Source organism: Pinus tabuliformis, chromosome 8, assembly GCF_031772625.1.
Source record: "Pinus tabuliformis cultivar Carrire ecotype Pingquan chromosome 8, CPIR1, whole genome shotgun sequence".
NCBI classification, from domain to species: Eukaryota; Viridiplantae; Streptophyta; class Pinopsida; order Pinales; family Pinaceae; genus Pinus; species Pinus tabuliformis.
The window spans coordinates 2,021,592,817-2,021,605,307 of NC_142294.1; the positions used below are offsets into that span (position 1 = coordinate 2,021,592,817).

At 36.7% G+C, this 12,491-nt stretch overlaps 1 protein-coding gene across 1 annotated transcript; it reads left to right on the forward strand.

Moving 5' to 3' along the window:
* The first annotated feature begins 3,252 nt into the window (after positions 1 to 3,252).
* Positions 3,253 to 6,058, forward strand: LOC149244540 (indole-3-acetic acid-amido synthetase GH3.6-like). Its single transcript, XM_089368025.1, has 4 exons — positions 3,253 to 3,790; positions 4,149 to 4,250; positions 4,475 to 5,304; positions 5,393 to 6,058. The coding sequence occupies exons 1-4, from the start codon at positions 3,474 to 3,476 to the stop codon at positions 5,971 to 5,973; spliced, it is 1,830 nt and encodes a 609-aa protein (XP_089224151.1). The 5' UTR covers positions 3,253 to 3,473; the 3' UTR covers positions 5,974 to 6,058.
* The last annotated feature ends 6,433 nt before the right edge of the window (positions 6,059 to 12,491 follow it).

A 12,491-nucleotide genomic window follows, 5' to 3' on the forward strand; every position in this document is an offset into this window, starting at 1 on the left:
TGATCCTGGAGGGACCACCTACCACTCACCAGATGTTGGATTTGAACTGGATACCCCAGCTCTGTCCATATCTGCTCTTTCAGCTGCAAGATGGTGCCTTCTGCATGAACCCACACTAATCGGGTTTTCCCCTCAGGGGGGTTAATAAAAATCTGAAAACGAGTTGATCTTACCTGCTCTGGCTGTATCCAAACTTCCAGATCTGGTCTCATTTTGAGTTGTCTTCCTTTGTGCATGTTTAGATCTGCCTCCCCTCTGTTCGATCTGTGCTTGGTGCCACCGATCTGCAGCCTAGGATCTCGAAAATTGGCTGGATCAGGTAGATCTGGGCCGGATCTGAAGAGTTTTGGCCACTGCATTGAAGGAGGGAGCAGTTCTGCAACATGCAGGCCCCCCCTGCCATTTCTTTTTGCGTTCTGGCGCATCTTGCTCTCAAATTGCAGTGCGGCATGGCGGCGGCTTTGTTCATAGTCGTAGTTTGGCCCCACACTGCTCATCACCCCTGGAGCTTCCGCGAATGACCATGCACCGAGGTAGTCTACCGATGAGGGCCTCTCTGCTTGAACCCAATGTATACCTTGCCGTGAGGATCGATCACGCAGATCACTACCCTCGGCGTATTCCGTTAACCTTCTCAGAGGATCGATGCTGAGAGGGGCGAGGTCTGCGTCCTTCCCTCCCTCGTCGTCTCCGTAAACCCCAAAAACATGGGTTTCCTCCCCAGTGCATTCGATACATGAAAACAATTCCCAATCTCCCCACGCTGAATCCGACCCGCATGCGACGATATCTGGCCCCATTGCGTGAGGGATCGAGGCCAGAACCTCCAGATCTCCTTGAGAAAACAGGTGAACGACAAGGGTTCGAAACCTTTGGACGCCTTCACGCTCTCCATCGTTCGTTCCCAAAATTATTTATTACGATTAACTGAACTCAGATGTTAATAAAGTTCGTAATACTTATGTTTATGCTTTATTTTATTTCAAAATTATTAGAAGGGGAAATAAATAATTTTATTTTATTTCAAAATAATTAGAAGGGGAAATAAATGATTTTGATAGTTGGTTTTCCAAAAACAATACTTAAAAAAATGAATATTATAGTGAAGATTATTAGGGTTAAGAAATATTGAGAAAAGTGGTGTTTAGACACCATTGTTTGGGATTCCAAATGCTTTGAAGGAAAAAATTGCTTGGAGCCTTTCCATCCTTAATTTACTTGGAGCCTTTCCACCCTTAAAGAGACCAAATTAGAAATAAATAATATAGGCAAAATATGGGTTCTCATAAATGTGAAGCTCGAAAACCACCTTGGAACTCGAAAACCATCTTGACTAAGTTAAGTTTACTTGAACTACCCTAACAATAGCCCCCTTAAAGTTGACTCGAGGAGATTAACCCGACCATTCACCAACCATCTCAGGTTCATTATTTACTGTATCAAATCATTCAACTCAAAAACATTGACTAACAAGAGATTGGTCGTATGGATGAGAAAACATAGATGGAGTCAATGGTTTGAGGATAATGAAGGAACCAACATGTGATGAGAAGTGCAGTATTGTGATAACACCAGTGGTGTTTGAACACCCTAAGGGTTTTGGTCCAAGACAGGTGTATTTCTCAAGAACTTGTAAGACCTATTATTTAGGGAGACATGTTGCCCAGGAGCATGGAATTTTTCAAGACCTTAGGACTTTCATAAGGCATACACAGTGCAGTGGCACATGGAGCCATCCATATGACCACTCTCTTGCTAGATCTCTAGTTTTGGATACGAACACTCTCTTGCTACATCTCTAGTTTTGTTGATCCATATCTTGCCTTGGACTTTCTCACTACTTGACCTCTCTCTCCATATATCTCCAACCGATGTTATTCATCTACACCATTGTTATCATTGTGGATCATCTTCCTATCTTTTCTTGTTACTCTTTATCTTTTTTTTGTTATTTAATGTATCAAATCATTCAACTCAAAAACATTGACTAGCATGTTTCGTTTAAGCTCCGTTCAAGCTTCACACAAGAGCATACTCTAATCAGCAACTCACCACAGAGATTGATTCATCCTCTATAAGTAGCAATACATTCTCTCAACAACAAACATTCATACAACGTACCATAACACATTGACTCCACCCAAATTGAATTCTAGCACACTCTCATGTTGGCTCTAGCCACTCTTAGATTGGCTCTGTATCTGGACACTCCATTTTACAATGGTTGTAACACCTGCTTAAACAAAAAGTGCACCACTTTAAGACTTGTTGGCTTCTTCCTTGCACTTTGCACATTGGGCATGGATTCAATTCTTCCTTAGACACTACATTAAAGTTGGCATTCTTTGGTAAATAAAATGTAGTAATGAACAACTTCCATGTTTCATCTGTCATTGTTGGGGGTTTCTTTGCCACTCCTTCAATTAGCAAATATTGATCCTTTAGAATTAATGTATCCTCCATTTATGATTTCCATAGGATGAAATTGGCCCCATTCAACTTCTCCATATCACTTATTGTATTAGTCTCCATACTGTTAAGTAGACCTAGTTCACACCATTAACAATAAGAACCTGCAACTTTGATACTAGTTGTTAGGATCATGAAACACTAAGAAAAATGACAATGCTTAAAGATCGTTGCGCCCCAAAAAAACAAATTTACTTAGACTCTTTCCACTTTTAAATAAACTAAATTATATATAAATACCATAGATAAAAACCATAAATTTTCACAAAAAATAATTTGGTTCACTTTCTACCTTTAAATAAATAAATTAAATTAAATTAAATATGAATACCATAGGTAAAAACAGTAGATTTTCATAAACATGATTACTCTTACTCTTCTCTTCCTTCCACACATGAAAACGTGCAAATATTAGTCATCTTGATTCACTTTTCCACGATACACTCCCCGACACGGGGACGCCAGAATCCGACAGCTGGGCCCTGTATTGTACTGCAAGGGGAACCGTCTCCGTGGTTTTCGTATGCATTACGTGCCATTCAAGCGATTGCATTGGAATCAGCTGTAACCGGGCGGAAGTGAGGGTGAAACACTAGCGTGCAGAAGGGCTACGGCTTACCCATATCTTCTTGTAAATTAGCAACTTGTTTGACTATTCAACAGTTGACTGAGATAAGGATGAAATTCACACCCGTGTTTTTGACTAGTCGCTCATTTCCATGAGCTGCTTTCTCTATAAATTCCACTCTTTGTATGTGGGAGTTCACAACAGAAATCTATAGCGAATAGATATCTGGAAGTTACTAACGCTGTTGTGTTGAGCTTATTTAGCATATGATTTTCCTGTAGAGATCTGCTTCCTCTCAGACAAACACTTAAGAGACGACACGGCCTCTACTATTATACTTCTGGGCTCTCTCCTCGGCTCTCCCCGACCAGACCACCGAGGTCTCCCCAAAAGATCACCAGCCCTAGTTATCGGTGATACTATTCTGGATTTTGCTATGACGTCTACACTGCCCAAAGTTGAGATGAATTCTCATCTGGAAGATCGAAACAAGAGAGCTCTGGAATTCATCGAGACCGTCACCACATATGCAGACGAAGTGCAGACTCAGGTGCTCTCCTCAATCTTGTCCAGAAATGCAGACACCGAATACTTGAGAAGATACGGTCTCAATGGACGAAGTGATAGAGTCACTTTCAAGAAGTGTGTGCCAGTAATCACTTATGAGGATGTGAAGCCTGACATACGTCGTATTGCTAGCGGAGACACTTCCCCCATTCTTTCTGCTCATCCAATTTCCGAATTCCTCACAAGGTATTAACCATCTTCACTGTACTCTGTATTGATTGGGCAGAAAATAATTACTGTTCCGAATAGAAAAAAAATTAAATAATAACCTATTTATTAGGCTGACAAATTACTTCATTTTTAACCTATAGATTGCAGATTTCGAAACTTGCAATAGCAAATTCAATGGTTTGTCTTTGCTTCTAACAGTTTGATGAATGGCTAGATTGTAAAATATTTTAGAATTTACAATTTAAAAGTTACACACTCAAATTCGAATATACAAAATATTCTAAAATTAAAATAAAAATGACCCATCTGTTTTATTACCAGTAATAAACTTGTCCAGACTCATTGACGAAATTGTGTGACAATTTTTGCGCAGCTCGGGAACCTCTGCTGGTGAACGGAAGCTGATGCCCACCATCCAGGAGGAATTGGAGAGAAAAGCTCTTCTCTATAGTCTTCTCATGCCCGTCATGAATCAGTGAGTCTTTCTTTTCCTTAAATACGTCCAATCTACATATTCATTTTAAACTTTGTTGGAGTTTTTTTATTGTTGAATTTAATTTGGACATTTTGGGAATATTTTTAAATTCAGTGAACTATAACCAAGTCAATTTGATGAAATATTCTTACCATCTTTTACATATTTATAATATTCCTCCGGTTGAGTGTTAGACTGAATATCTTTAATTGTTGGAGATGCAGATACATGGAAGGACTTGAGAAGGGAAAGGGAATGTATTTCTTCTTCATAAAATCGGAGGCAAAGACTCCAGGAGGGTTGCTTGCACGTCCCGTGCTGACGAGCTATTACAAGAGTAACCACTTCAAGGAGAGGTCTTACGATCCCTACAATGTTTACACCAGTCCTAACCAGGCTGTCCTCTGTCACGATTCCTACCAGAGCATGTACTCTCAACTGCTATGTGGCCTCCTTCAAAATAACGAGGTCCTAAGGATGGGTGCCGTCTTTGCTTCTGGATTCATCAGAGCTATACGCTTCCTCGAGGAGCACTGGAAACAATTTTGCCTCGACATAAAAACCGGCATTCTCAACAGAGAGGTGACTGATCCGTCAGTGAGAGAGGCCGTCGGGGAGCTTCTGCACCCGAATCCAGAGTTAGCTGATTTTATTGAAAGGCAATGTTCAGCAGAATCATGGCAAGGAATTATAACTCGGTTGTGGCCGAACAGTAAGTATATCGATGTGATTGTGACTGGTGCAATGGCTCAATATATTCCTACTTTGGATTACTACAGCGGCGGCCTACCTCTGGTATGCACCATGTACGCTTCATCCGAATGCTACTTTGGACTTAATCTGAAACCCCTCTGCAAGCCTTCAGAAGTGTCATACACTTTACTCCCAAACATGGCCTATTTCGAGTTCCTTCCCGTTCACCGGAAACAAGAAGCAGGTGGTGACACGCTCGATTCACCAAAGACCCTCGACGAGAAAGAGCGAGAGGAGCTGGTTGAACTTGTAGACGTGAAGCTTGGGCAAGAATACGAGCTTGTGGTCACCACATATGCTGGTACTGTATGCACAAGATTTTCAATTAGACATTTCTTTGTGTATTCTATTGGTGTGAATGTTGCATTAAAAGTACTCGTTTTATGCAGGTTTGAATCGTTACAGAGTGGGGGATGTGCTACGTGTGACTGACTTCCACAACGCTGCGCCTCAATTCCATTTTGTATGCAGACAAAATGTTGTGCTGAGTATAGATTCAGACAAAACCGATGAAGTGGAGCTTCACAGTGCGGTACAGAATTCTGTTAAGCATCTGGAGCCTTTCGACGCACAACTGATCGAGTATACAAGCTATGCGGACACAGCTACAATACCTGGTCACTACGTGTTATACTGGGAACTTCGCTTCAACACCAAAATAGTTGCAGTGCCTCCTTCGGTTTTCGAAGATTGCTGTCTGACTGTAGAAGAATCGCTGAATTCTGTGTATCGCCAGGGAAGAGCGTCCGATAAGTCCATCGGTCCCCTGGAAATAAGGGTAGTTGAGAAGGGAACGTTCGATGAATTGATGGATTACGCTATCAGTAGAGGGGCATCCATAAATCAATACAAAGCTCCCAGATGCGTTAAATTCACTCCCATTGTTACCCTGCTAAACTCCAGGGTCATGCATTCCTACTTCAGCCGGCAACCGCCGCATTGGACTCCCGGATGCAGAGTTTGGGCATAAATTAGGTTAATTATGCGATTTGAAATATGTTCACGGCTTTGTACTAAATTAGATATGTAATTACGTCCGTGGGATCGTGGGTATGTTGTTGGAATAAATCTGTTGTTTTATGAGATTAATTTAAAAGTATATTGTTACTATAATGGGTTAGTTTGAATGGTTTAAATTTAGGTTTGAAATTTGGTTAACTATGGTTAATGGGTGTTTGAGAAATAGGAAACTGTTTGAGAAATACGTAAAATATAGTCACTTCCTCCTGCTCCAGAGATAATTGACTTGCATTAAAAAAAATTGCTTAAATCTAATTCTTTTTTACAAAATTATGATAAATTAAATGTGTGCAAGTCACACGTCTACATTTACATTAGTAAGAATTTTAATTGAAGTGTGTAACTATTACAATTATTTATAAATTTTGTAAATATAAATAATATTGGAATTTGAGAATATTTAAAATTATTAAAATATATTTTATTTATTAAGAATTTTTTATATTGAAAAATTATTTTACAATATATTGATGATGATGATGATGATTAATATCCGCTGAGACCAAATTGGTCTATCGGACCTATAATTTTCTTAGTTTTTAATTATCTGGCTCCTCGTCTTTCTTGGCGAGATTGGTGCTGTGGCTTTCTTTTTTTTCTCTACAGTCTTCCAACTTCCTTTATCTTGCATCTCCTTCATCTCTCCTGGTTCTTGGGACATTGGTGTCTTAGCTTCGCGATCTATTGTGTTTGTCCTTTTGAAGATAGTCGGAGAAGAAGTTTGGTTTAGGAGATCTGATTCGCTGTTAAATGAAGATTTATTTTGTGCGGATCCTCATAACTATTGATTTGTTGGGCGGGACTTTCTCCTTGCTTGTCTTGAGAGTTGTTTCTTTCTTGCCGGATTTCTTGTGATTCAGAGTTTTCTCTAGAGTATTCTTCTTTGATAACAGTGTAGTGTTCTTTTTAGTGCTTCTTCCCACCATGTAGATCTATGGTGGTTTTTTCTAGCAGAATTTTCCTCGGAGGCTTTTGGGAAATTTTTGGCTAGATGGCCTGTTTCAAAGCAGGATCGACATCTGAAGAGGACACTTTCATAATCGAGTTTCTGGTTCCACACATAGCCTTTACTTGTTAGATTTATTTCTGCTGGGAATCCGGCGCCGAAGTCCGTTTCCACACAAATGCGTGCATAGGTGGTTCTGGCATACTCCTTTGTTTCTGGGCACCTACAGTAAAATTTCCCAATTGCATTTCCAATGGCTTTTAGTGACGAGAGATTCCAGAGATGCAAGGGTAGGCTTGGCAATCTCACCCAAACTGGTGCGGAAGTTATGACTGCTGTAGAGGGATCGAATGATGGGTTCCATGGCTTCATGAATAGGCCTGATTTTCCCAAAAGCAAGGGCCGGAATCTAGAATACATTGTCTGCTTTCGGGATTTTCAAAATCTACTATAAAGAAACCCCTAGCACAAGGGTAGATATTAATTTCATCAGAAATGACAGGCTTCCATACCTCCAAGATCCAATTGTGGAGAGCTGTCAACCGTGGCCAAAAACCATTGAACCGACAGATTAGGGCACTTTCAGAAAATTTCAAAGCCTCATCAAGTGAGGCCTGGACCACCTGGATAGTGGGAGTTGGGGCTTCATTGACGATATGAGCAGGAGCTTGATCTCCAGAAGCAGATGAACCAACAACTATTATGGGAATACTATTTGGTGATGTTATATTTAAAATTATAAAATAATATAAAAATAAAATATTTTAATTTTATATAGAGAAATATAATCATTAAAAATAAATAATTTTTTTTTTTTAGTATAGAGATGTATTAATCTTTCACTATTTAATATCAAAATGATTAGGGATATTTAAAAAGATAATATTGATATACAAAATGATTGGGATGTTGTAATGTAATGTAATGATTAGGGAAATTTAAAACGATAATATTGATATACAAAATGATTGGGATGTTGTAATGTAATGTAATGTAAACATTTTAATAAGGTTAAAATAAAATAATTAATAATTATAATTATAACTATAATTATCAATAATATATTTGATGGATCAAATTGCATAAAAATATAATATAATGTAATATAATAAAAATATAAAACTAATAATTGTTTTTATAACTATAGTAAAATGAAACATAATTAATAATTGAACGAGTTTAGATTTATTTTAATTTTGGATCTACTCGTCACTGAGAGGGATCAAATCTCCTGAGATACGAACCTCTTTTAAAGTGAAATCAAATCTTTAGAGATATAAGCCTCTTTTGAGAGGGATCAAATCTCTTGAGATACGAACCTCTTTTAAAGTGAAATCAAATCTTTAGAGATATAAGCCTCTTTTGAGAGGGATCAAATCTCCTGAGATACGAACCTCTTTTAAAGTGAAATCAAATCTTTAGAGATATAAGCCTCTTTTGACGTGAAATCTGAAATTATGATAGATCTAAGCTGGTGTATAATATATATAATTCATTTTATATTTAGTTTACATAGAGTATTTAAACAAAATATGTTAACAACAAAAAATATCTTACCATTAAAATTAAAAAATTTCTTGTAAATTTATTTTTCATTAAAAGCTATATAAAATTTATATGTATTATTTAAAAAATATTAATAACAAAAAAACTAATATATCTCATACCGAGATTTTTTATTCCAATGCTTCCTAATTGAGTGTAGTAGGGATTTCTAATTCTTTCAATTGGTTTCTTGAAATTGAAATGTAAAATTTATTCAACGTTCCATGGATTTCCCTCTGCCCAAATTTCTCGTAAAAAAGTCTTACTAGTACAAATCTTAGAATAATAGTTTCACTGTGGTAACAAAGTCTTGTTACTACAAACCTTGGAATAACAGTTTCACTAACCTAACCACGCCAGGTGGTTCACCATTCACTTTACAATATGTGGGCTGAATAATTAACTTATTTTATTTGGAGATTTGGCTGGTTGTATTTAGCACTTAATTCACTTCATTTTAAGTGAGTTAAGTGAGTTTTATTCTTTTGTGCTAGCCAAAAGTTTTATGTTTTCAATATTGGTTGTTTGCGAAAAACTAATGTTTTAGGCCATTTTAGCATTGACTTAAATATTTAATTTTAACAATGATTTAAATATTTAAGAGAAAAATTATACGGGGAAAGATTCAAGACGTGAAATATTGGTAGTTAACATGTCACAATGTCATGTTAAATGATTTTGTAAAATTTGTAATAATTATGTTTTTATTTTATTTTATTTTTATTTAATTTTTAGTTTTTAAAACTAGAAGAAATAAATATTGTAGTGAATAATATTAGTATTATTAAATATTTGTTTGAGATTTATTGACACAGAAAAATTTATTTGGAGTCTTTTCACTATTAAATAAGTTAAATTAAAAATGAATAATTTACTCAAAATCATTGTTTTTCATAAATGTAAAACTATGAAAGTGTTTTGGGGCTCAAAAATCATTAATAAATGGGGTAGTTTAGTTTATAGACGAAATAGAATTTTTCACTAGAATTAGGGAAAATCATTTCAAGGAAGAATGTGATTTTTTTGTTATTTAGGGAAAATAATTTCAAGAAAGAATGTGAATTTTTGTTATTTAGAATGCATTTTTGAATGCCTAAATGAATTCAACATCCTAAAAAACCTGCACACAACTTCTGCGACAACTTAAACTCAATTTTTTAAAAATCTATGCAGGATTTTGATTAAAATTAACTAGAAAAATGAAAAAGGCCATTTGGTTTATAAATTAAACTACGCGTTAAAAAAATGACTAAATCAAATTTACTTGTACTACCCTAATAGTGACCATCTTAAACTTACTAGAAAAAATTAACTTAATCCCAATCATTTATCAACATAATATAATATCAATGCCAATTAAATTGGGATCAATTATAACCAGCCGCCCTGTGTGAAAGGGAGGGTGAAACACTTGCGTGAGAAAAGGGCTAGGGCTACACATGCATATTGTTGCTTTCTTGACTTTTTAATAGTTGATTGCAGTAAGGATGAAGTTAACACCCATGTTTTTGACCTGTCACTCATTTCCATGAGTTGCTTTCTCTATAAATTTCACTCTTATTGTTAATTCACCAAATATTCGGCAATCAAATGGACATGGGTGCAGTCAGTTATTTGACCATGCCCATGTCCGTCTAATTGCCGAATATTTAGCAAATCGGCAATCGAGATAAGCTCGTGGCTTTGGATGTGGGAGTTAATAACAGAAATCTATCTCGAATAGATATTTGTAAGTTACTAACGTTGTGTTGAGCCTTTTAATGTAAGATTTTCCTATACAGGTCTGCTTCCTTTTTCTCAGAAAAGATTTAAGAGATGACAAAGTCTCTACTCTTGTATTCCTATGCTCTCCCAGATGTTAGGTGTGGAGCCTGATTATCTTCTTTATTCAGAGGTATCACTGCATTGGACCCCAGTTCGTAATGTGGCGGCAATGCCGCCTGTAATATTTGCATTACAAGGGGGGTCTAAGGGGAGGGCTATGATCTTTGGGAGCCCCCCCTGGCGGGGGATCGAGGGCAGCGCCCCTAAAGCTAAAAATAGATGTAAAATTGCCTTGTAAAATGTTGTAATTTCGTAGTCAATCTGGGTCGTTCATTAGGCAGAGATATGACGGTAGAAGTTATGTTTAATTTAGGGTTTTTTGCCCTTGAAGGCAACCCCTCACTCTATATGAGGGAATTGTATTGTGTCTATGTAGATCTATATTCTGAGAGAGAAAGAGAGAGGAGATTATGTGAGAGAGAAGAGGTTATTACAACGGATCTGATGTACGTTGTATCTCTTCAATTTGTTGGATAATATAAAAGGAAGGATTGGTTGTTTCTCCGTGGACGTAGCCCAAATTGGGTGAACCACGTATATTTATGCCTCTCTTGTTTTATGTGTTTATATTTATGTAGTGTTTTTTAGGTGCTCTATTGCTCTGTAATATATAATTTTATAACACTAGACCAGACCACCGAGGTCTCCCCTAACAGATCACTAGCCCTAGTTATCGGTGATATTATTCTAGATTTTTCTATGACAAGGATATTGCTGCCAAAAGTTCAATTAAATTCTTCTCTAGAGGCGGTCGAAGATCGAAACAAGAGAGATATGGAATTCATTGAGATCATCACCACATACACAGAAGAAGTGCAGATTCAGGTGTTCTCCTTAATCTTATCGAGAAATGCAAACACCAAATCCTTGAAGAGATATGGCCTTAATGAAGGAACTGACAGAGCCACTTTCAAGAAGTGTGTGCCATCATGATCTGAAGCCTAGAATACGTCGTATTGCTAGTGGGTACACTTCCCCATTCTTTCTTCTTATCCAAATTTCCTAATTTCTCATAAGGTATTAACCATATTCTCTCTACTCTGTATTGATTGAGCAAAAAATAATCACTATTCTGAAGAGAAAAAACATTAAATAATAACTTATTTATTATTCTGACAAAATACTTCATTTTTAACCTATACATTGCAGATTTTGAAACTCATAAGAGCAAAGCAATTGTGTTTCTTTACTTCTAATAGTTTGATGAATGGCTAGATTGTAAAATATTTTAAAATCTACAATTACACAATCAAATTTGAATAAAATCTATATAAAAGTGACCTGTCTTTTTATTACCAGTAATAAACTTGTCAAGATTCTTTGACGAAATTGTGAGAATTTTTGCATAGCTTCGAAACCTCTGCTGGCGCTATTGAATGGAAGCTGATATTGGACATTGGATAAAACAACTCTCCCCATGTGTTTCGCGACATGGACTAACGACCTCTTGTGGATCCTTATCTTTGACGATGTGATCATTGACTAACACTTGTGGGTTTTGGTTTAACGACAATCGTGGTTCCCAATAATTGTTATTAGAGTCGTTTCCTTTTGTATAAGCCTAATAGCTTGAAGGTAGTTCTGGTTGAGTCATGGAAAATCAATGTGTACTTGTTTTGAGTGCAACCAACTTTCATGAGTGGAGAGATAAGGTTAAAACTGAATTGATAGCTTATGGACCTAGTGTATGGAAGCATGTATGTTAAGGTTATTGCAAAAACTCTCCCTATATGCAAGAAAAACAATGGAATGCTAAGGATAAATTTGTTATATATAACAATCTTCATAATAAGGATTTCGATACAATAATAGATTTAATTTCTGCAAATAAATCTGAGATAGATTGTAGCTCATGTATGAAGAGGCTAGCAACAACAATGTAGAGAAAGGAAAGAGAAAGAGGAAGTAGGAAAAAACGTGTCAAAGGGAAAGCGTTCAGGTAAATGAAACCTATACCTGTGTGAATGTATTTGACTCTCTTGAATAAAAGGTAAATGACAATCAAGCTAGGCTTGACTTATCATTGGTTAGTATAGAAAGATTGAAGAATGAAAACAAAGATCTGAAGAAACTCATGCAGATATGTGATGAGAGAGAGCATGAGTACAAGGAGGAAATTGTCAGCCTGAAGACACAACTTGAAGAAGCAAGGA